A 13,656-nucleotide genomic window follows, 5' to 3' on the forward strand; every position below is an offset into this window, starting at 1 on the left:
ACATTTACTGACTCTAAGTAATTTCTTTATGTTTCGTGTTCTGTAGTTTTATGCATGTTTGAAATTCGAAACGTCCTGCCTCGTCTATAATAATTACCCTGTATCCCACATCTTCCACAACATCACATGACGCTGCATTGTCATTTGTATGCCACACCGTCTCTTTGATGCTGCAGCCATACATAAATACATTCTTCTTTCGGGAGTGACCATGATAATCACAATAAACCTTGAAAAGACAACATATTTTTAAAATTAAAATCCTTCAAATTCATGCATTGCCAAGTAAATCTAGTTAGTATGAAGCCAATAACAGGCCTGTGTTCCTTGGTCATTTTATTGTAAATAAGCCACCATTTAATAAATAGAATTCATAAAAGTAATAGTATATATCTACCTTTGGAAAGCATTTATGATTAATACTGCTGCTGCTGCTGCTGCTAAGTCACTTCAGTCGTGTCCGACTCTGTGTGACCCCATAGACGGAAGCCCACCAGGCTCCCCCGTCCCTGGGATTCTCCAGGCAAGAACACTGGAGTGGGTTGCCATTTCCTTCTCCAATGTGTGAAAGTGGAAAGTGAAAAGGGAAAGTGAAGTCGCTCAGTCGTGTCTGACCCTTAGCGACCCCACGGACTGCAGCCTACCAGGCTCCTCCATCCATGGGATTTTCTAGGCAATAGTACTGGAGTGGCTTGCCATAATGGCTAAATCCTTTGCAGGCATGTCCTGCATCAAGCCATCAGTTCTACGCTTTCTTTTGTATCTACTATCCATCATTTAAAAAATAATAAATACAATTTTAGGTCAAATCTATAGCTGCATTCATCATTGCCCCAAGGGTTGTTAAAATACTTACCTAACATAAGAGAACATAAAAATGCTCCCATGAAAAACACTTTTTTTAAAGGAGATGAAGGTATGGTTTTATCATTTTAAAAATGGAAAATGGTCAGACTTGCATGTCAATTCTGCCGCTCTGCAAAATATCCCATCTTTCCCAAAGAAAGATTAAGGCTTAACATGATGGAAACATTCAAAACAAAAGTTGCTGAAAACAGAAGAAATACATAGGCACAGGGTCTCCTACCATGCCTATACTACCTTTCCCACGTGATACTTAAGACCTACCAGCATTCAGTTCAGTTCAGTTCAGTCGCTCAGTCGTGTCCGACTCTTTGTGACCCCATGAATCACAGCACACCAGGCCTCCCTGTCCATCACCAACTCCCGGAGTTCACTCAAACTCACGTCCATCGAGGCTGTGATGCCATCCAGCCATCTCACTCTCTGTCGTCCCCGTCTCCTCCCACCCCCAATCCTTCCAAGCATCAGACTCTTTTCCAGTGAGTCAACTCGATGCATGAGGCGGCCAAAGTATTGGAGTTTCAGCTTTAGCATCAGTCCTTCCAATGAACACCCAGGATTGATCTCCTTTAGAATGGACTGGTTGGATCTCCTTGCAGTCCAAGGGACTCTCAAGAGTCTTCTCCAGCACCACAGTTCAAAAGCATCAATTCCTCGGCAATCAGCTTTCTTCACAGTCCAACTCTCACATCCATACATGACCACAGGAAAAACCATAGCCTTGACTAGACGGACCTTTGTTGGCAAAGCAATGTCTCTGCTTTTTAATATGCTACCAGCATTAGAACTGGCTAAAGAGTTCAAAAATAAGCTTCTAGTGCTTTGAGAACTTGGAAGATACATACTTTACCCTCGTGTTATTTAAACACTGCAGTCAAATACCTACAACTTACAACCAGGAGTGACCAATGTTCATAAACAATAAAGAAAAATAAAAGGCTCATGAGAATTATAAAAATCAAACCTAATGAAATAAGAATATAGATACACTGTATTAGATATCACAATTAATATACAAGTGACTGATGACAAAGATACTTTAAAGAAACTGCTTCTGAAACTAACATACAGCTTTTATAACCAGACAATTATTTACAAAATGCTAAGCTACCGATCAACAAAATCACCTCTTAGATTATACAAGCAAATACTGCCACTTACCAGTGGTAAACGCTTCACAGCAGCCAGGTATTGTAGCAGACCCTTGGCATGATAAATTGTAGGGTGTAAGTCTGGATTTGGACTTTGCCATTGTCTATTCAAATCCTCTCCACTTAAGGAACAGCGGTGACTGTATACATGTAAACACAACAATAGATAAACACTGGTATCAATAAATTCTTATATGCACTCGATTTATTTTATGATTCTATTCCACTAAGTATTTCAAACAGGTGTAAGTGGTGGGCTCACCAAAATGCATGTTATAATCATTAAGTAAACATCTATTTAGCATTTGCTATGTGCCAGATCATGGGTTATATGCATTTAAACTGTAGTAAGCTTGCAATTTTACTGGTCAAAATTTTCAAGCTATAGGAAAAAATTCTCCATTCTGGGATTTTGTCCCATACACTATAAAATGTATTCATGGCCATATTTTCCATTCTGACTACATTTCTAATGCTAATGTTCTGTACTGTGATTGTATTAATTATTATTAAATGTGCTATCTGGACCCTCCTTCTAAGAAAGATAAGTATATGAAAAGTACACATTCTTATAAAAATTCAAATACGATTTCATTTAATTGTAGGTTTTAAGTATTAAACTCACTGAGCAAAAACTTAAGCAAAGAGAAGGTACTAACAGAAATATAAACAGAATTCTAACTGGTCAATATGTTTCTGAATTAAAACTAGACATAAAAGCTCATTTTAGTTCCATAAGCATACTATATAGAAAAATTATTCTATTTTTTAAATTCAAACATTTCCTAAAACATGATGAATATTCACGGTACTCTTACTAAATAAACAAAGTATAGTACCCTCAACTTTGGATATGCTCATGACAGCTAGACAAAATCCCACTTTTCAGAAGCAGTAAAGAGACCTTGGTCTAACACAATAAATGAACTGTACTAAACTATGAGCCACCTCCACTTAAAAAGTAATCTTCCAGTATTTCCACTTTAAGGAATTCTTCCTCATATCAGGAAGAAGTTAGCAGATGGAGCTAATTCCAAATTAGTGGAAAGAAATCCCAGAAAATTCTAAATCTTAGAACAACCAAGATCATGCCACTGATAAAAAAGGAGACTACAAGAGGATGATATGTTAAAAAAAATCTTTTTCATATCCTAATTCTGTGATTTTCCTAAAACAATTCAAGCAAAACATACATTTTATGAAATTATATTCTCATGAATAGATACAGAATTTCTCAAAACATATTACTACTAGTATACAATTTAATTTTCATTTAAAAATTTATCACAGATAAATTCTTCACTAAATTTTTTTGTTGTTCTAGAAAAATCATGAGATTTGCTTTCCAAATTAACCTGGATGCTATTATTTCAACAAGTTTACACAGGACAGCCGCAAAAATCTAGAATTTCTCTATAATTATTGCTTAACTTACTTGCCATTGATGACACCATCTGGATTTAGCATAGGGACAATTTTAAAAATATAGGATTCTCGTAAACTCTGAGCAGTAGGGTTATTACTCATGAGATACTCCAATGTTCCTTTCATTACCCAACTTGCATTAGTTTCTCCAGGATGTACTCGAGCAGATAAGAAAACATATGGACGATTTCCTAAAGTGTACATAAAATCTCAAATTAAAATGAACAGCTACTAAAGTATGTATAATGTTTGACTTTGGGGCTTTAGAAATATTTCTACTCAATTATGAATACTGATATAAAATCAAATTAGAACTCACTATGCACCTACTATTTATAAGTACTGCACTAGGCCCTCTAGAGAAAACAGATATAAAACCCATGTAAGCCACCTCTTATATGAAAATAACACATTAAATAGTATTTGAGTCACTTATGTATTTCCTAATGATTCATCTAAATATAAAATTAGTTCTTTAATATTACCTTGATTTCATAGTAGCTGGTGAAATATAGATGAAATATAAATTTTTCATAAAGTCATGGGGAAATTAAGGAAAATATAATCTTATTCCTGTTTTATAGTCACTATGATAAGCACAGAACAATAGGTATATCTGCTCAGAGATTTACAAAGAAACTAAACATTTAGATATACAAGTCTACAAAATAACCAGTCAGTTCACCTGCTCACATTTTCATGAAAGCAAGTTCTTTTTCTTTCTTGAAAACACCTTATCAAAATTAGAACAGTTCTTTTGTATACGTATATATATCTTTTTTTACCATAGCTGTACATTTGAGACAACTTAAAAAATATAAATGATGGGAAAAACTAGTAGCTATTCATTCAATATTAGCATCAAAACACTTGGGGGGTTTCTGATAGTTTTATTTATAAATAAAATTAACTGTAAAATCTTAAACAGATGGTATAACTTGTTATATTATACTTTGAGTATGACTTCTAAGAATAAGAACTACAGTATATCAATATCAAGAGACCTTAGCGGTCACCTCAGGCAGCTCCCTCATATTCGAGATGAGGAAACAGAGGCCTAGAAGTGGGCCCAGAGCTAGGCAGTAACAAGACCCAGACCAGCACTCACGGCTTCTGATGCCTGTTCCCAGTACTACTGACCTTACAAAATACTCATGAAGCAAAGAAAAATTAGTAATAATGATTGGTACTGCGAGTGAAGAAGACAAACTTACTGAATTGACAGATATGTTCATAATAATTAGACTCTGGCATTGCTGTTATTGTCACCAAGGGACAGCTGTTTCCAGACAGGGTTTCACATAACACATCTTTTCGAAAATAGATTTGCTGAGGATTGTGTGCTGACTCCAATTTTTGAAGATGCATCTTAATAAAAATTTAAAAGCAAAGTATACAATCATTTAAAACCTCCCTATGATAAATAGGAATAAATGCATCCAGATCTCAAACAGAACTAAAAGTGAATCAGATCAGGTTTCTAATCCCTTCTCCAAAACCCTCAAGGGTCCAGACGCATTTGAACATAAGTATTTGGGGAACTTGAGAAAGGGGACAGATACGGTTTAGATAATGTTAATAGTGCAATATAACCAGTGGAGCTGGCGGCAACAGCCTATAATCAGCATGTTATTTCTGCAGCAAAACCTATGAAGAGTCACTCTAAGTGGAATCAATATTCTTAATAAGCTCACATCAGGCCAGGCTTTGCTGACAAATGGGTTATGAAAATACTTCTGGTTTCAAAGCCTTCCGAATTTTGCAATTTTGTGACTGTAGATCTGTTAACAGCAACCTAAAATATGGAGAATGAAAATCACGTAGCACACATTTTTAAAAAATTTTTTTCCTGATTTCAAGATTAATATAGGCTCATTGTAAAATGTCTGGAAAATACAAAAAGTATAGGAAAATATTTAGAACACCTGTGATTGTATCACCTAGAGTACTACTAACAATAGCCAATGTATATAAAAGAAACTGTAATTACATGGAAGACATTATAATTTGATTTAACCACTTGGTAATTTATACATAAACATATTAATAATTATAAATACTATATTATATCATTAACCATGTTCAATATATGTTTTTTGAAAACACAAGCTTTTTATACACCAAATATAAACTGTTCACTCCCTTATATTAAAGATATTTAGCTGGTTTCCAACTTTTGCCTATGTTCATTCACATAATCATGATTTACTGTGTGATCACTATTTCTTGGCTGGAAACTGTGCCAGACACTAGGGATACAACAATGAATAAATGGACTCTGCCCCCAAAAACTATAGAGTGCTATGAGGGCTTATAAAAAGGGAGAGGAACCTTGAAGAGTCTGGGCAGTGAGGAAAGGTCTTCCAGAAAAAATTACATTTAACGTGAAATCCAAAGGATAAGTGAAGTGGATATAAAGTGTGCTGTAGGCAGAAGGAAAGTATACAGAAAGACCATGAAATAATAATTTTTTAAAAAGGACATAGCTAGAACAGAAAGAAACAAATAGAGAATTTAACACACAAGGAAGGGCTTGGTAGACCAGTCCTTCCCAAAGCACAGTATTTGCACTACTGGTAATTAAGACAACTAAATGGTATGTGGATAACCTTCAGAATTTTTTAAATAAATATGTATTTTACTGTGAATTAAAAAAAAGTTTAGCACATTAAACCAGTTATTTCACTGATATTAACTCAGAATGAGGATAATCTTTAATATCAAAGATAAATATTAAGTAAATAACAGTTCATACAGTACAAAGAAATGGCAAAAACTGTGCAAAATAGTAGAGAAATGACTAAATGTGCCATGGTAAGAATTGTTGATTTCATACACATGGCAAGAGAAATCACTAAGGAGTTTTAAGCAGGGAATCTGTATGACTAGACATGCCACCCAAGAGTCTTTCTGCTATAGTGATGAAGAAGAAAAGGGGTACAAGTGAAATTTAGGACACAAGTTACAAAGAGGTTGACAACCAAGCAAGAAACAATGGTAACGCCTGGAAAAAAGATCATGGTAGTGGGACCAGAAGAAAGCAGGGATACTTAAAATGCATTAAAAAGGCAATGTCAGGAAAGAACAGAAACAAAATACTATGTAAACAACAACACTATGTTTGATGCCATGTTATTCAGCACAATAAAATACCTGTTTAAACTTTTACTGCAGATTGTAACTTCATTCAAATAAAGTGAGCTCATTTAATGCTCTCAGCCTTGATATTTCTTCAGCTCTGTGGACTATGTTTTCCTCTCATTTTTCTCCTCTCTAATACCTTGGAAGCTTGTTTTTAATCATAGTGTTCCAATTTCTTTCAATTGATCATATGAAGCTTGTTTTTAATCATAGTATTCCAATTTTTTCAATTGATCATATGAAGCTTCAAATGATCCTTGACCATTAGGACAGACATTCTGTTCAGAGTATAAACCTGTCACAGTAATTACTTGAATTGTTTTTTTTTTAATGTAAATAATCAAAAAACCCATAAAACAACTCTTACACCCCATTTTCTAAGCAATCTGGATCTAGGACTCTATATGAAATCATTAGAAGAGATGAACTCATTACAGAAAAACTTAAATTGCATCCACATTGTCTACTGTAAGATTTTCTATGAGATTCAATGCTTCTCATTAAACAAGTTGAAATTTCACCTAGTTAAAATTTATAAATTGGGATTTGTAGATTTCTACTCAAAGATAGAAAGCAAAAACCATGTCATTTCTGTAGTATTTCTATTAAATAAAGACTACATTTCCACTGCACTTTAATGATTTCAACAAAAACTGTATTATTTTCTAAAATTGTCCACCCTGGACCTTTTTATTACCTTACTGATTTATTAAAGCAATATTTCTTTTATTATCTAACACATACAATACAATAATGGTCTTAATACAACTTAATGAGTTCTCACCTGTAAAGTTGAATATGTATATGGATAATGATAAGCAAAATAGCACACATCATCTTTATGTGGAAAATTGACAGTGAATGTAATTGTATAGTAGGATTTTCCCTTTTGCCCACCTGCAGCAATTGAACTTCTTGAGAAGTGATTTCTGCAATAGAAAAGCATAAAACATGTTATTCATCCACACAAAAATTCTGATCTTTTCCTTGCGATTGGATTAAACAGAATTTTAGGAGGGAAAAAAAAGAAAAACCGTGTAAAAAGTTTAACTTAAATATTCCTAAAAATTAGACTTGGTACTAATAAAGCAGTTAATTGCTGTCAGCCAACATCATGACTTTCCATTTCTGGATTCACTAATTCAACAGAGCTCCTATTTTAAGCATCGATAGAAGCTTTAGACCCGTCATTTTTTTGACAGGCTTACACATTACTGGATCCAGGCGGCAATCAGCAATGATTACCACAACCACTGGATGAAAGGCTGAGAGATCAGACAGCAATATCTGAGTTCACTGCTCAGTTTTAAGATTACAAAAACAAGAAATAACCAGAAATGATGTTTCCTGATGTGATACAACAGGAATTTCCTGCACCCTCTGTGAAGTATTCTTGTCAGAAATGAAACCTGAAGTTGACCAAGCTTCTAAATCTGAGTTTAGAAAACTGGTGAGAGAGAAGAATTTAGAAGAATTTATTAACACCACAGGGATGCAATCAGCAAAATCCAAAATACGGGAAATCCAGCATGAAAAATGATTTAGTTTATTCAATAAATAAAGGAGAAATTTAGAAAGAGAGAAACAGGAAGCCCATAAAGTAAGAGACTTGAGGGACATATCAAGAAAAATCAAATGCAATGTGTGGAGCTTTGGTTGGTCTGATTTAAACAAACCAACTATAAAGTTACATTTATGAGACAAGTAAGTCTGAACACTGACTGGATATTTTATCACATTTAGGAATTTTCTTTGCTGTGCTAAGATAGATTGCCTTAAATACGTATCGCTAAATGAAAAAGACTTTTGAAGTATTTATGGATAAAATATATCTGAAAATGCCTTTAAAGATTCAGGGTGGAGGTAGGGGTAAAAGCATAGATAAAATAAAACCATGTGTTGATAATTATTGAAACTTAGAGATGAATACATGGGGCCTCATCATCCTATTATTCACTTTTGTAAATGTTTGGAGATTTCAATGATTAAAAAAAAATTTTAACTATATTACTTTCCAGACTTTAAATATCAATGAGATATGATGACTTAATTTCTACCAACTTAATTTCTAAAATTCCAAATCACCTTGCATTATTTAAGCCATGAACTGAAGAAAAGCATGGTTTAGAGATTATTTACTCATGCACACAGACATTCAAGGCAGAGCACATCATTAGAACCACCCTGAGATCAGGCTTTCTAAAGCTTGCAATTAATGAAAACAAAAGAACACTGACCTAAAAAACGGTATAGTTTTCATTAACTTAGCCACTATATCAGAGAAGGAAATGGCAACCCATTCCGGTATTCTTGCCTAGAGAATCCCGTGGACAGAGGAGCCTGGTGGGCTGCTGTCCATGAGGTCGCACAGAGTCGGACACGACTGAAGCAACTTAGCAGCAGCAGCCACTATATCTTGAATAGATACTCAATGGCAAGGTGCTAAGAGTTGAGGAAAATGCAAAATAAGGTCCAGAAGTAGATCTTGCCAACTCTTTCCCCCCCAAAGTTTAATATCTATTTGGGGGGGGTATTCATGCCACCACATTACAGCTATGGATTTTATAGCTTATATTTTCTCATATACTCATGGAAGGTAGTTTTATTCTCATTTTACAGATGAGACAGACAAGCAGAAAGGACAATGCAAGAATAGCAGTTTTGTGGTCCACTGGAGAAGGGAATGGCAAACCACTTCAGTATACTTGCCTTGAGAACCCCATGAACAGTATCAAAAGGCAAAATGACAGGATATTAAATGAGGAATTCCCCAGGTCGGTACGTGCCCAGTATGCTACTGGAGATTAGTGGAGAAATAAATCCAGAAAGAATGAAGGGACGGAGCCAAAGCAAAACCAATACCCAGTTGTGGATGTGACTGGTGATAGAAGCAAGGTCCGATGCTGTAAAGAGTAATATTGCATAGGAACCTGGAATGTTAGGTCCATGAATCAAGGCAAATTGGAAGAGGTCAAACAGGAGATGGCAAGAGTGAACGTCGACATTCTAGGAATCAGTGAACTAAAATGGACTGGAATGGGTGAATTTAACTCAGATGACCATTATATCTACTACTGTGGGCAGGAATCCCTTAGAAGAAATGGAGTAGCCATCATGGTCAACAAAAGAGTCCGAAATGCAGTACTTGGATGCAATCTTAAAAATGTCAGAATAATTTCTGTTCATTTCCAAGGCAAACCATTCAATATTACAGTAATCCAGGCCTATGCCCCAACCAGTAATGCTGAAGAAGCTGAAGTTGAACGGCTCTATGAAGACCTACAAGACCTTTTAGAACTAACACCCAAAAAAGATGTCCTTTTCATTATAGGGGACTGGAATGCAAAAGTAGGAAGTCAAGAAACACCTGGAGTAACACGCAAATTTGGCCTTGGAGCACAAAATGAAGCAGGGCAAAGGCTAATACAGTTTTGCAAAGAGAACGCTCTGGTCATAGCAAACACACTCTTCCAACAACACAAGAGAAGACTCTACACATGGACATCACCAGATGGTCAACACCGAAATCAGATTGATTATATTCTTTGCAGCCAAAGATGGAGAAGCTGTATACAGTTAGCAAAAACAAGACCAGGAGCTGACTGTGACTCAGATCATGAACTCCTTATTGCCAAATTCAGACTTAAATTGAAGAAAGTAGGGAAAACCACTAGACCATTCAGGTATGACCTAAATCAAATCCCCTATGATTATACAGTGGAAGTGAGAAATAGATTTAAGGGACTAGATCTGATAGAGTGCCTGATGAACTATGGATGGAGGTTCATGACATTGTACAGGAGACAGGGACCAAGATCATCCCCATGGAAAAGAAATGCAAAAAAGCAAAATGGCTGTCTGAGGAGGCCTTACAAATAGCTGTGAAAAGAAGAGAAGTGAAAAGTAAAGGAGAAAAGGAAAGATATAAGTATATGAATGCAGAGTTCCAAAGAATAGCAAGGAGAGATAAGAAAGCTTTCCTCAGCAATCAATGCAAAGAAATAGAGGAAAACAACAGAATAGGAAAAACAAGAGATCTCTTCAAGAAAATTAGAGATATCAAGGGAACATTTCATTCAAAGATGGGCTCGATAAAGGACAGAAATGGTTTGGACCTAACAGAAGCAGAAGATATTAAGAAGAGGTGGCAAGAATACACAGAAGAACTGTACAAAAAAGATCTTCACGACAAAGATAATCACAATGGTGTGATCACTCACCTGGAGCCAGACATCTTGGAATGTGAAGTCAAGTGGGCCTTAGAGAGCATCACTACGAACAAAGCTAGTGGAGGAGATGGAATTCCAGTTGAGCTATTTCAAATCCTGAAAGATGATGCTGTGAAAGTGCTGCACTCAATATGCCAGCAAATCTGGAAAACGCAGCAGTGGCCACAGGACTGGAAAAGGTCAGTCTTCATTCCAATCCCAAAGAAAGGCAATGCCAAAGAATGCTCAAACTGCCACACAGTTGCACTCATCTCACACGCTAACAAATGCTCAAAATTCTCCAAGCCAGGCTTCAGCAATATGTAAACTGTGAACTTCCAGATGTTCAAGCAGGTTTTAGAAAAGGCAGAGGAACCAGATATCAAATTGCCAACATCCACTGGATCATGGAGGAAGCAAGAGAGTTCCAGAAAAACATCTATTTCTGCTTCATTGACTGTGCCAAAGCCTTTGACTGTGTGGATCACAATAAACTGGAAAATTCTGAAAGAGATGGGAATACCAGACCACCTGACCTGCCTTTTCAGAAACCTGTATGCAGGTCAGGAAGCAACAGTTAGAACTGGACATGGAACGACAGACTGGTTCCAAATAGGAAAAGGAGTACGTCAAGGTTGTATATTGTCACCCTGCTTATTTAACTTCTATGCAGAGTACATCATGAGGAACGCTGGGCTAGAAGAAGCACCAGCTGGAATCAAGATTGCTGGGAGAAATATCAATCACCTCAGATATGCAGATGACACCACCCTTATGGCAGAAAGTGAAGAGGAACTAAAAAGCCTCTTGATGAAAGTGAAAGAGGAGAGTGAAAAGGTTGGCTGGAAGCTCAACATTCAGAAAACTAAGATTATGGCATCTGGTCCCATCACTTCATGGGAAATAGATGGGGAAACATTGGAAGCAGTGTCAGACTTTATTTTTTGGGCTCCAAAATCACTGCAGATGCTGATTGCAGCCATGAAATTAAAAGACACTTACTCCTTGGAAGGAAAGTTATGACCAACCTAGACAGCATATTAAAAAGCAGAGACATTACTTTGCCAACAAAGGTCCGTCTAGTCAAGGCTATGGTTTTTCCCATGGTCATGTATGGATGTGAGAGTTGGACTGTAAAGAAAGCTGAGTGCCGAAGAATTGATGCTTTTGAACTGTGGTGCTGGAGAAGACTCTTGAGAGTCCCTTGGACTACAAGGAGATCCAACCAGTCCATTCTAAACGAGATCAATCCTGGGTGTTCATTGGAAGGACTGATGCTAAAGCTGAAACTCCAATACTTTGGCCACCTCATGCGGAGAGTTGACTCATTGGAAAAGAGTCTGATGCTGGGAGTGATTGGGGGCGGGAGGAGACGGGGACGACAGAGAATGAGATGGCTGGATGGCATCACCGCCTCGATGGACATGAGTTTGGATGAACTCCGGGAATTGGTGATGGACAGGGAGGCCTGGCGTGCTGTGATTCATGGAGTCGCAAAGACTCAGACATGACTGAGCAACTGAACTGAATGGAACGGAACGGAATCTAGATTTAAGGCTTTAGGAAAGCAACTGGAGTAGTATACGTTACATAGAAAGTGGTTAATAAATATCCGTTGAATTGGCCTGAATTCCAATTCCAGATTTGGAAGTAGCCAAAAGAAAAAAAATAAAAACTAAAGAAACAAAATTCCTTGCCATCACCTCTTACGTAGAAAAGAAAAACCACCTGAGATGCTATGACCATTCACTTCACAATGTAAAAAAGAAGAGCATTCACTGACGATTTTTATTGTGCAGAAGACAAGCATGAAGGAAATAATACTTTTAAAAAAGTTTCACCCTTTAACATTTTAAATCAATCTGCCAAAATCTAACCAAGCACTTCCCAGACAATCACTGCTCCACTTCAACTTAAAAGGATGATATAAATGATGAGGGTGTATTTTTATATTAGCCTAACATGAAAAGAAATATGAAAGTTATTCAGGTGAAAAAGAACTACATATAACATTATACTTCTGTTCCTCATTTATTTCCTATTTTGCTAAAAAAAAAATGGGGGAAACTCTACTGAAATTAATTCCAAGAAACTTCTTTCTTAGAAAGTAATAGCACTTAAGATCTAGGTTTTTCCAAAGCCCTATCTAAATCATTAAAAACAGCTTAATTTTAGAAGTCTTCATCTACCTGATAAAACTATAAAAAAAGGAATACTAGCACTAGTTAAGCACAATATAAAATATTAAAAAGTCAAAATCCACTAAACAGAAATCTCAGGATTAAGATTAATAAGAGCAAAGAAACAGGTACGTTAAGTGCATTCAATAGCAGACAGAAGTTATCTTGAAATCTATTTCATGCAGAAACAGTAAAAATGGAAAGCAAAGCATATGATAATCCTAGATTACTTAGTCATGAAGTTGAGGAATAATCCAATTATGCCACTAAAGCAATAAGTGATTTCTAGCACTTACTTCTAACTTGATAAACAGGTCACCTGTTCAAAGTCAAAGTTGAACGGGATAAGCTGAAGCAAGCTAACTATAGAATACATCTCCAACTAAAACACTGGAAGTTAAAAGTAGGTAAACATTTGTGTAAAGAAAAAAATTATACTTAATATCATCAGAACAACAAAAAAAACCACTGTAAATTATTTCCTAGAGTTTCTAATTACAGTCAATGAGGTTCCCAACGTTTTACAGCTATAAAAGAGCTGAGAACATATCTAAGTGGGAGAAGCAAGACTGGACATACGTCCGTCTACAAAACTCATTTTATTGCCACTAAATATACCCCCTAAAATGAATCTCAAATTATAAAAAAAGAAAACCTTTTCTGTTAGAAGTAATACTAAAGCATATC

The 13,656-nt window shown here is 36.0% G+C and overlaps 1 protein-coding gene across 3 annotated transcripts in view; it reads right to left on the reverse strand.

The window, feature by feature from the left end:
• Positions 1–13,656, reverse strand: part of AGTPBP1 (ATP/GTP binding carboxypeptidase 1) — a 205,281-nt gene that overhangs the window by 32,159 nt on the left and 159,466 nt on the right. For all 3 annotated transcript variants that reach the window (XM_088838077.1, XM_088838076.1, XM_088838078.1), the window contains 5 exons: positions 7,366–7,510; positions 4,655–4,808; positions 3,451–3,631; positions 2,026–2,155; positions 98–229 (listed from right to left, as the gene is read on the reverse strand). In XM_088838077.1, the coding sequence (XP_088694203.1) occupies positions 98–229; positions 2,026–2,155; positions 3,451–3,631; positions 4,655–4,808; positions 7,366–7,510 (742 nt within the window). The remainder of the gene's footprint in view (positions 1–97; positions 230–2,025; positions 2,156–3,450; positions 3,632–4,654; positions 4,809–7,365; positions 7,511–13,656) is intronic.

The sequence above is a fragment of the Moschus berezovskii genome, chromosome 7, assembly GCF_049115385.1.
Source record: "Moschus berezovskii isolate FMDL1 chromosome 7, NW_MosBer_1.0, whole genome shotgun sequence".
NCBI lineage: Eukaryota > Metazoa > Chordata > Mammalia > Artiodactyla > Moschidae > Moschus > Moschus berezovskii.